Below are 12,186 nucleotides of genomic sequence, written 5' to 3' on the forward strand. Positions count from 1 at the left end.
GACACGGAGAAAAATTATAATGAGACAAAATAATCACAGCAGCAGGTGACTGTGCTGGATCTCACTGAAAAAAGCTGAACCGACAAATCGAACTGTATGTAGAGATGTATGTAGACAATACTGACAGCAGCAACATGACACAGACAAAAACAGCACATGTAGCATATTTTTATTTATGGTGCAATGTTGCAGAGTGCAAAGATGTTGAAAAAAATATGCAAAAAATAAGTAGTTACTATATAGAGAGTATATACATGAGGATTACAGTGCCCTGTAGTGCTCTGTTGGACTGCTTTGATGTTAGTGTCTATATTGGATGATTGGACGCTGCTGAGTAAGGTGAGCAGGGATAATGGAGATGGGCTCCTCCTGAAGTCTGCTGTCATCTGTACTGTTTTGCACATATTCTGTTATTCTTGTTCGTGGAATGACAATCCCAGTACCTTCAGCAAATGTTTATGACTTCTCTGCAAGTCTTTTAACATACAGCACAATGCTTTTATTTTTAACCGGCTGTGTTCATCATCCTTGTGGTTTGGTCAAAGAAATTTGAGAATTTATGTTCATAAAAGTAAGAAGGGTTTCAAGAAATATCTGCATCAGCCTAAAAATGTTTGAAAACACAGCTCACAGGAGTAAATATATTTGCTTGCTTTATTTCTGATGGTGGAAATTTTAGAAAGAAAATCTACTCAAGTGTTTTAAGAGGAGGAAGACTCAGCTTTTATTAAACCAACAATAATTAATACCATTAATACCCGTTTGTGATCAGGTGGGGCCCTCCAGTGGAAATGAAACAAACTGCAAGTACTGGACTGCTGGAGCTTGTGTGATCACTCTGCTGACAGCAGGCTGAGACAGACCGCTGCAGTGCTTCTGTTTATTCAGTCGGGAAACATGATAGAACGTGTCAGCCATGACACCAGGATCAGTCACACGTCCTCCGTGAAATAGAAGTTTTAGTCCTTTCCTTGTTGAGAGATCTTTACATCTCTGATAATCAGAGAAAATGATCAGATCAAGGCAGAAGCACTAAAAAGTAAAATACCAACGTACGTAGTGAATACAGCTCCTGTTGTTAAGCAAGTACAACAGATCACGTTTAACAAAGACAGCTTAGTTTGGAGGATTGGCGATTTCTTATAAGGTACACTTGAGGCTGATGGAAGTGTCGTTCTTTTTGCTGGTGCTTGGTACCAAATCAAATTTTTGGACAGACAGATTTTTGACACTGTATGAGAAGTTAAGGAATGATCAAAGCTTGTAGATCTCATCCTGAGGGATGGACTGATGAAGACTCGTCCAAAATGTCACAGTAATCCTTCAACCCAGCAGTTGTTGAACCAATTCCTGATGAAGACAGTGCATAGTAAACATTTGAATTCAATACATGTAAAAAGGACGTCTAAGGTCTACAAATGATTTCAAACTCAGACAACCATTTGACTCCATTTTTAAAAAACTCTTTTTTGTACAATAATTTTCTCTTGGAAGAAGCACACGGGCGGTAAATTAATACAGTAATGACACTGGAATATATTTGTGTGTCGGGGAAGAGGTCAGAGATGTCTGGGTGGTGAACAGCCTGCAGCGAGGACTCAGCAGCAGTTCACAGTTTCAGCTCCAGCCTGGATTTAAACCTCGAGTGAAAGAGCTCCTTTCATGAAGCAGGACTTCATTTCACCTTCGGAGGCGTGTAGTGGATTCTGCACCTTTTGTTGAAAACCATAACCAAGTAAAAGTCAGTAAGTAACGCACGATAACGACGGCTCATTTATGTGTGACTGTAGGACGAGTCAGTGATGAGAACAGTGAGCGAACTGTACCTTCAGACTTCTGTCATTTACAACTTCTTCAACGTTCAGCTCTGACTGCATCGACTTTAACTGGGGACAGAAAAAAAGTACTTTTATTATTATTTTTGCTCTAATAAGACAGCAGACTCAGTTCTGTCACATATTTAAAGGCTTTCCCTTCTTAACAGGATCTATTTCTCCAATTTTTAAAAAAAGAATAAAAAGAGTGATTACATTTCCTTAGTGGTTACTTGATGCGTTTAGCCCTGTAGGTTCAGTCAGTTACAGCAGGTTTGCTCTGTATTTTTAAGTTTACTGGGTGTTGATACTGGAGTGTAAAATTAACACAGATGGAAAATGGACAAGAAAAGATCAAAGTCATCAGGTGCTCAATTTAGAAAAAAGAGAAAAGAATAGGAGGAGAAACGAGCAAAAGATAAAGGTAAGCAGATGTGTCATTGAATAATGGCAGGTATTGTGCATGACATGTATCCTCAAACAAGATAACATTCATTAGTTGTGATAGGGAAAACAGTAGTCACTGATATTTTTAATCTTCAGCATAATATAATAAACCAAATTTCCCCTTGTGGGACAATTAAAGGATTATTCTATTCTATTCTATTCTATTCTATTCTATTCTATTCTAATATTAATTGGCCATTAATTGGAAAAGGTGTATTGTTGATTTGACTCCCATTCTCAATGTATGACAAATTATAATGACTATTTCCTATCCATTTGAAGACTATGCTATGCTCAAACCGGACAATAATATTCTGTTGTAATCTAGCAAAAAATAAAATCCCTTAGACTATTAGGCTACATTATTTAGGAAAGTTATCTTACTGTAATTACAGACTAATGCATTACTCTATAACACGTCCAAATACTGATGCTGTGATAGCATATTCAATAAAATGCTTGTTATACATATAATTCTGAATATTTGATAAACTGGGCAAAATTATATATTTGCTTTAATTATGAAAATGATGCATGCATGTATCTGAGTTTTATATTGGGTTTTTATCCACTGGCACTGCCCAAAATGAGGAGCTGTCCACCTCCTCAGCCACATATGTGTTTCTACAAATGTCTGATCCCGAGGATGAAGCTATTTCCTTGGGCCTTCCTGTTTTTGTCTGCCTGCTCTTGGTTTATGTTGCTCATTATTTAAATGAACTGGCTGCATCTTTGCTCTGCTAGTAGATCACAAAGAATTTTTCCACTCTCAGTGGCACATCATTGTTATCACGACTAATTTACCGACCTTAGTACTTACTTACTCTTGCTCTGTCTGTGAATTTGCAGTTTGTTGCCTGAAAATATTTGTATTTCACAATTGTAATTTAGGTGACATGCAAAAGTATAAGCTGGAGCTGGGGAGTAAGTCATCAACAATTAGTAACATAATAATGTGAGGGCAGTGCTTGGATTCATAGCTCCACCCTGGGAGACACCTGCTAAATTTCAGTATAAATATGTGTGATAACCAACTGGATTCATGAACGCAGATATCTTTAGATGTGCTGTTAAAAGTGTTAATGAAGACATTTAGTGTCAAACACACAATATGTTTTTTGTCTTTTTTGCCTGCAGGTTGATGTGGAAGGATCCAATTGCATTGTGGTGGATGTCAGTCAATACACTTCACTTAACGCAAAAACGATTCATGTGACTGACGTAAATGAAAACCACAGCATTGATGAGGCCATCAAACCTTTTTAATTTCATCTCATGGCCTGTTTCAGCTGATTATTGCCTCCAAACTACTGTTGCTATAGCAAAATAAGCATTAAAATTTTGTGTTATAGGTGTTGTAACTTTATTGCAGTTTATTGTTTGATAACAGCAATTTGGTTATTTTGTAAGTGATTTAAGTGTTAGCCACATGTTTAGTGAGAGCTGTTAATTATAGATTTAATTTTCTGCTAAAAGGGAGCATTTAACAGGTATTTCATTAGAAAACTGCATTTCCCAGAATCCTTTGTGGTAGACGAAAGTTACTCTGGGTTTAGCTAGAAAAAAAGTTTCTGGAAGCCATTATATGTTGCTCTGATGTCCAGCAGTTTATTTGTTGTACATCCCCTTTTGAAGCCCTATATAAAGACTATCGTTTCTGCAATTGATGTCTGATCCATTTTTTTGGCTAAGTGGATTCGCCACAATAATAGGCAGTGATTCATTTCTAAATCTAAAAACTGAAACATGTTGTACATTGAACATTTTTAAAGGAATAATAAAGAAAATGTGAGTTTTTGTGAGTGTTGATTTTGTGACAGTTGTGAAGCTACATTTGACTCATAAGCAGTCAGGGGACAGTAAAAAAAGTGAGAGTGAGAGTTTTTATTGGTGCACACAAACACATAAGGGCCAAGTTATCTTTAATTCTGTGTGAAAAGTAAAGAAAAACTGTAGATGAACTTTTCCCCAAAAATCTGAATTAGCTGATAGACAGTAAACAAAAACAAGATTACTCATTAAAGAAGCACAAACACAACAGAGAGAAGAAGCTGTAATGATGCTAAAACTCAAATATAAATCAAGGACCAGTGAGTTTTTACATTACACACTTTTATTTGATTCACTGTTAAAAATATCAGCATAAATCTGAATGTTTGAGTGAGCCAGTTAACCCAGGTGAGGAGGCTGTTTGATGGTAAATACAATTTAAACAATTTACATTAAGTACAATGCAACAAAAGAAAAAAAATGGAGCCTGTGTCACAGTTCTGGGTCATTTTGACCCAGCATTTTCTGTTTCTTATATTCTTCTGTATTATGGTTTGTATTCTGATTCTCTTTTTATGCTTTGTCGATTATTATTATAATTCTATGTTTCAGTTTATTCTGGTTTAGGGTTTTGTTCTTAGGTTTTGTGTTTTGTACCCTCGTGTTTAGTGTTGGTTTAGTTCAGTGTCAAGTCTGCGTCTTGTTTCCTGTTTTACTTTGAAGGCCCATGTCTTATGTCAGTGTTCTAGTTTTGCTTCCTCTGTCTCGTTAGGTCTAATTTCTCCCAGCTGTGTTCCCACCTGTTCCTTGTTCCATCCATCCATCCATCCATCCATCTTCATCCGCTTTATCCGAGGCCGGGTCGCGGGGGCAGCAGCCTAAGCAGAGAGGCCCAGACCTCCCTCTCCCCAGCCACCTCCTCCAACTTATCCGGGGGAACACCAAGGCGTTCCCAGGCCAGCCGAGAGATATAATCTCTCCAGCATGTCCTGGGTCTGCCCCGGGGCCTCCTCCCAGTGGGACATGCTTGGAACACCTCACCTAGGAGGCGCCCAGGAGGCATCCTTGTCAGATGCCCGAACCACCTCAGCTGGCTCCTTTCGATGTGGAGCAGCAGCGGCTCTACTCTGAGCCCCTCCCGGATGGCCGAACTTCTCACCCTATCTCTAAGGGAGAGGCCAGCCACCCTTCGGAGGAAGCTCCGAAGGGTGGCTGGCCTCTCCCTGAGGGTGGCCCCTCTCCCTGAGGCCACCCTGAGGAAGTTCCTTGTTCCCTCATGTGTATTTATTGTGTGTGTGTCCTCCAGTGTTCAGCGTTGTGTCATACCCTCAGAATTGCCTGTGTGTTCTTGTCTTAGCATTCTCAGTTTGGTTTATGTTTTGTTTCGTGCCAGCAATAAAGCTGAGGTTCTTTGGGTTTGCCATTCAGTCTCCACGAGTCCTGCATTTGGATCCTCACCTCCGCCTGCCCGCACACAGAGCCCTGACAGCCTGTTGTGTGTAGTGGAAAATTTGTGTTCACCGGATTTAACCTCTCTGTACTATTGGTATGTGATTATCACATTCTCGTACGAAGAGTGTGTGTCTGAAGATGGGTGCTCTCTTCGTTACAGGTGCCTACATGACCAATAGAAGAAAACTTCCTACAGGTGAATGAACAAAGACTGTATTGACACATGAGTATAAAGAAAGACTCATTGATAATTATCCCCTTTGCAATGGTGTCGCAAAATATGTTTGTTTTAGTGTTCAGTTCATTTGTTCAAAACATTGTGCGTGTCTGAGCTCAGCCTGGCAGAACTGTGGTGAAAGTGTTTCATTGTAATTCATTAACTGTAAAGTGACCGGGGGACGGGCTGGTGCAATAAAGCTTGTTGGTTTAGTGACACTCCTCAATGAATTTCCTTCCAGGAAAAAGAAAAACAAACATTGACTTCCCAGGAATACAACATGTGCAGTAGTCCTTACCTAGCTGATAAATCTTGCTATCTAACATGGCAGTTTAATTAATAAGAACAGTGAAACCTGCTATGAATGCCATACATTTCTGTGTCTGCAGTTTTCTTAAAAAACACAAGTCTAACTTGTGAGAAAGCCCCCGGTGTAAACGGTAACTGGAATATTTTCTAGTTGAGTAACAATGATGTGAGGGCAGCGGTTACACAGGTAGCCCCACCCTTTACTGACTGTTTCTGGGTTTGTTATCCAGTATAAATATGTGTGTCAGCCACCTGTATTGAAACATCAGAGACACCTAAAAGCAAACGTTTACATCTCTGTTTATTTCAGCAGACCTTCAGAATGGCTGACGAGATATGTGGAGGATGGTCAGAAACAAAGAAAGCTGATGAGCAAATTCAGAAGATCTGTGATAAGGTGAGCTTCAGTCTACTTTGATTTTTTTAGAGCCTCTATGCACAAAAATCTTAGCTTTGAATTTCAGTCTGAATTCATATCAAATTGTATTTTACTTAAACAAAGGTCAAAAGCCAAGTAGAGAAAAAGACAAATCAGAAATATGCAGAATTTCATGCTGTGGAGTACAGGAGTCAGGTCGTGGCAGGAATGAACTATCTCATCAAGGTAATTATTACTGTCATTTTCATTATACATGTGTTTCACATCATCAAAAAGAAGGAAGAAAAGCTGTTTATGGGCAGAATTATTTGTGACATCCATGTGTTTTATTAAAATGTAAATCCAAGATTCGTCAGTGTTGAAAACACAGCATGGTTTTCCCCGCTTTGACTGCAGGTTCATGAGCTTCATGCTGGAGGAACCAGTTACCTTCATCTGATGGTGTGGCAGCGGCTTCCATGTGAAGGAGGACAGGACGTCCTGACTGGACTACAGGAGCATCACCACAAACACGATCCCCTTGTACCTTTCCACTAATGTGATCACAGAGCCTGCTTCAGCTTTCTCCAAAATGTTATTATCATTTTATTGTAATAATATTCCTGTGAACTTGAATGTTGTACAGAGAGTATGATTACATATACAGGAATGAAGACAGAGATGGTACAATGTATACTTTAGAACTGGATGAAGTTGAATGAATAGATCCACAAATGAATAATAAAGAAATTATAAAATACTTTGGGTTAACCAGTTTCTTGACAGTAAAGTCATATTTGGTGCTGATACTGTGAGTAAATCCTTAACGGAAAATGAAAAAAAAAAAAAAAAAAACAACCTTAGAAATGAAAAAGAAGACAAACAAGTTACTGTTTTTCTTGGTGTGAAGAAAGAAAGGAAGTGACTTAATAAACAAGAAGCACTCAGAGAACGCAAACCTTCGCCAAGGCAGTTCACCCTCTGGGCAGAATTTACTTTAAGTGAACAGTATTTGATTTTGCGTATGTTCATTTAGGTTTTTTCTTTTTCTTTTAAAAGGTAATTTAATAACTTTGTAATGTGATAGAAATCAGATAAGGGAAGCATGACCGTTGTCTACTCTGATTACACAAACATTAGGAGTAGGCAATTCATTAAAAGGTATTGATTTGTAAAGATCATAGATTATACAGTCAGTACCATGACTTTAATTATTTTCTTCTTGTAAATGTTTATCCTGTGTTTCTTATTGTCAGTGGCCGTTTTGATATGGGTGACATGGGCCGTGGCGGCATCAGGTGGCCTCATGTGGCAAATAAATAAATAAAAAAATTAATTCAGTGCATTTTTGGGATTGCATGGTCACCGATTTCTATTGCCCATTTGATTGTAAGGGCGCCTGCCATTTGCGAGGTGTGCCTTCTGCTTGCTGCACAGGGAGGAGAGGAGTAGCACGGATTTTATGGCTTGCTGGAGCGGCATCTAATAACCAGCTCGCAAAATAAAACAAAATAAAATAAAAACAAACACACAGACACCAGACATCATAATTCAGACTTATAATTTGCACCGATGTGTTTTCTAAGTCCGATCACAAACATAAATGCGCAAAGTGACCGCCTGCTTGCTGCCGCTGCTGTGCTGAAGTCTCACGCACCACATGTGGAAAGGGGACGGGTGCTTCGAAATAAAGCACATTTCATTCATAATATTATTAATACAATTGCCTTGAAAGAAAAACCCTATACAAACCAAATCTGCACACTCAGGTGTAGGTCTATTAGCTTGTGGTGATTCTCGGGTTGAGGGATGGGTGTTGATACTGGAGTGCAAAATTAACACCGGTGGAAGATCGACAAGAAAAGGTCAGTGTTCAGTTTAGAAAAAAGAGAAAAGAATAGGAGGAGAAACCAAGATAACATTCATAGGGATAGGGAAAACAGCAGACACTGATATGGCTTATTGAATCTTCAGCATAATATTAATTAACCATTAATTGGAAAAGGTGTATTGTTGATTTGACTCCTATTCTCAATGTATGACAAATTTTAATGACTGTTTCTGTCATGGTCCTGAGTCTGATGACTCAGTGTTTTGTGTTTATCTCATGTTCCTGTTTATTCTGGTTATGTCTTTTGTTAAGATTTGCTAGTTAGGTTTTGGTTCTGTGCTCCCTCTGTTCCTGTTCAGTCAGTTCTCAGTCTGTCTCTGCATGTGTGTTGAGTTTCCTGTTTTACTTTGAAGGTCTCTGTCTTATGTCAGTGTTTACAGTTTCTGTGTAATTAGTGTTAGCCGTGCCTCCCAGCTGTTTGCTCTTGGTCCTGTTCACCTCTTGTATTTGGTGTCTGCGTCTTCCCCTGCTCGTCGTCGCATCGTCCCTCATTCTTCACTGTGTGCTCTCTCTGTCCGCCTGCCTGCATAGTTATTTGTATTTTCAGTTTAGTTTTTTTTGGTAATCAGCGATAAAGCTATTTGAGTGCACTTCTTTGCCTCCTGGAGTCTGCGCTTTGGGTCCACTCTTCCTGCCTCCCGCACACAGTACATGACAGTTTCCTATCCGTTTGCTACGCTCAAACCAGACGATAGTATTCTGTTGTAATCTAGCTGACTTAGCAAAAAAAGAAAGAAAAACAATCCCTTACACTATTAGGCTACATTATTTAGGAAAGTTTTCTTACTGTAATTACAGAGTAATGCATTACTTCTAAACACTGATGTTGTGATAGCATATTCAATTAAATGCTTGTTCTACATATAATTCTGAATATTTGATAAATTGGGCAAAATTATATTACTTCTGAAATCTCAAGAGCACCCTCTGCCACTGGCACTGCCCAAGATGAGGAGCCGTCCACCTCCTCAGCCACATATGTGTTTCCTGTCTGATCCCGAGGATGAAGACCCAATGTCGGCCACTTTCGGTGTAATTGTGTGCAGCCCGAGTGTGTGTGTTGCATATTATTTTAAAAAGACTTTGCCGCCACTATGAATGCTGTGTATTCCAAATAACTTGTGTATACTAATGCAAATGTAAGCTCATAGAGTAGAACCCATTTAAGCGGCCAACGAATTGTTAATGTATTGTTAATTTATCGTTTCTGGTTTTACTATAAAAAGACTGGGGACGCTTGTGTTTTCTTTCTTCCTCAAATGATCAGATAAGACTTGATTAAAAGAAATAATGCAAAGGCATTTTGCTGTGTTCACAGAGGATCTTGAGGGTCTGTGTAAACGGAAAGATCTTGGCGATGGTGCATAAATTTGGGCACCATAAAAAAAGAAATGAAATCAATATTTAGTAGATCCGCCTTTTGCAGAAATTACAGCCTCTAAACACTTTTTGTAGGTTCCAATGAGAGTCTGGATTGTGGTTGAAGGTATTCTGGACCTTTCCTCTTTACAAAACATCTTGTTGAAACTTGTTCGATTTGGGTAAGAGAAGTAAGCAGACTGAATCCAGGTAGGTGCCAAAAATAGTGATCTTTATTTACACACTTGCGCAGAGTGTGGGAAGAAACTTGCAACAACAATCTTACAATCTTCCTCGAGCAGACCGCTCCCCATCCTTATATTACCCTGATGACATCACAGTTAGATCTTACTGGAAATGATAACAGTTCCAAAGTTCTCCTTATATAGACATCCGATACTACTTTAGAGACAAACAAGTGTGTGATATGTTGTGCAATTTTGTGAGACTGTGTGTCCAACCTAGAGACTGTCCTGAGACGACCTCCCTGTTCTTAATACGTGCGGGTGTGAACGTGCGTGTTTTCCACGACTCTCTATGTGCATGTTGGTGTAGGCCTGAATATGTGTGTAGGTGAATGTAGAAGGCCCTACTGGACCCACAGCTTCGAGAGGTGTGAATACAATGATATGGATACCATTTGCAACAGCTTAAGCAGATAGAAAGAATGATAGAGAACAACAATAGACTAATTAAAGTGATGATAATATGCATACATTAATATTTTGCTCAGATTACCATAGATATAATTCAGAGATTATTCTGTCAACAGATTCGACAATGATGAATGATTGATCAATGATAGTTCTGATTATAAATTGTCACCATAAGAATACAAAATAAAATATCTCTTGTCCACACTCCTCCTCTTTGGCCATCGGCCAACCTTTACCAGAATTTGTTTCACTCCTCCGTCCAGGCGGCCTCTCGCAACGGCATCATATACCCCGGACCAGCTGAACCAGCTGAACCAGAGTCTAGGGCCCTGCTTACCAGTTTTACCAACACTCGCCTTACCAGAGGAATGAGACAACATCCGATCATCAATATACCTAGAAAAACTATAAGAGAAAACATGGCAGACATAAACACACCCTTCCATTGCCCAAAGACAGACGTGATCCAGTCTCCCAGCCCCGTGTTCACGCCTGATTGCTCATGCATGGTTCTAGATAACGTTTTCAGATTCTCAAGCGCCCGAGTGACCGTTCCGTCCGGAGCAGTATTGTTGGGAATAAAGGTGCAGCACATGTCACCAAACATTGCACATACTCCACCTTTCTCAGCCAACAACATGTCCAGAGCCATTCGATTTTGGACTCCCATTAAAGACGTCGGACCTAATTGTTCCGCAAGGCCTTCCACTGCGTCCCTAGTGAGATTAGAGAGTCTCAGCACATTATAATGGACATAATTAATGCGATCAACATTTTTATTTGGAGTTATCCATAAAAACACACTTTCAAAGCCGGCCGCTATCTGATTAACTAACTTATACTCATCTGGAACTCCCCTGGGAACTCCTATTGAGTCAATCCAGGTTGGCGAGTCCCATCTTCGGTCATATTTATGCGTACCCCTTGTATCTCTCCTACGTCTGGCAGTCAACACACCAGTGTCCTGCTGTGAAACTGTTTCTACTCTACTTCCTATAAGCATCAACGGTGCACCTAGGCGCACCAGAGCACATGTTCCCACACTCCCCAGGGGAACCTGCACCAAAAGGGTGTACTGCCCACAATAATAATATAGCCCACCCCTTGCCCAGGTGCCTATGATTGTGGTTGGGTCACTTACATTATTAGTAGTCCTACCTGGGATCGTCCTCTGACACCAGCTTGGATCAATCCTTCCTAACGTATATCTTACGCTGTCTGTAGAGAACTCAAAACATGTATAATTATCTCGTTTAGGTGTGAATGAACCTGGTTGTGTACGTTTATCAATTGGCGGATATAAACCTGACAAAGTGGTGCAGTTACCTGTGTTCACCGCCTCTCTAGTTAATCTCAGCATACAATTATAACCCCACTCATCCTCTGGATACAGAGGAGCGGGTTCAGTGAACAGACGAGGTCGAGCTGTAGCACAAGCAACACAATCAACCACTTCCTGCTCTTTAGCATTTTGAGCCACCCAATCTAACCAAAGATTCCTATCACCAAAACCTGTGGCCCGCTCTATTAACTCTTGAGGTTTTAATCTAGTGTAATCTGTGGCAACAAGCCATTTCTCTTCTGAGTCCTTGTAAGTAACTGTCCCTGGTTCGGTCCCGGGTTTCGGCACCAAGAATTGTTGAAACTTGTTCGATTTGGGTAAGAGAAGTAAGCAGACTGAATCCAGGTAGGTGCCAAAAATAGTGATCTTTATTTACACACTTGCGCAGAGTGTGGGAAGAAACTTGCAACAACAATCTTACAATCTTCCTCGAGCAGACCGCTCCCCATCCTTATATTACCCTGATGACATCACAGTTAGATCTTACTGGAAATGATAACAGTTCCAAAGTTCTCCTTATATAACGACATCCGATACTACTTTAGAGACAAACAAGTGTGTGATATGTTGT

The 12,186-nt window shown here is 39.8% G+C and overlaps 1 protein-coding gene across 1 annotated transcript; it reads left to right on the top strand.

Moving 5' to 3' along the window:
* The first annotated feature begins 6,272 nt into the window (after positions 1 to 6,272).
* LOC146380345 (cystatin-A-like) lies at positions 6,273 to 7,127 on the top strand. Its single transcript, XM_084940370.1, has 3 exons — positions 6,273 to 6,406; positions 6,512 to 6,613; positions 6,785 to 7,127. The coding sequence occupies exons 1-3, from the start codon at positions 6,332 to 6,334 to the stop codon at positions 6,923 to 6,925; spliced, it is 318 nt and encodes a 105-aa protein (XP_084796496.1). The 5' UTR covers positions 6,273 to 6,331; the 3' UTR covers positions 6,926 to 7,127.
* Positions 7,128 to 12,186: the final 5,059 nt, after the last annotated feature.

Source organism: Perissodus microlepis, chromosome 9 (assembly GCF_051167445.1).
Source record: "Perissodus microlepis isolate ML-2025 ecotype Zambia chromosome 9, ASM5116744v1, whole genome shotgun sequence".
In the NCBI taxonomy this organism is placed as follows: Eukaryota; Metazoa; Chordata; class Actinopteri; order Cichliformes; family Cichlidae; genus Perissodus; species Perissodus microlepis.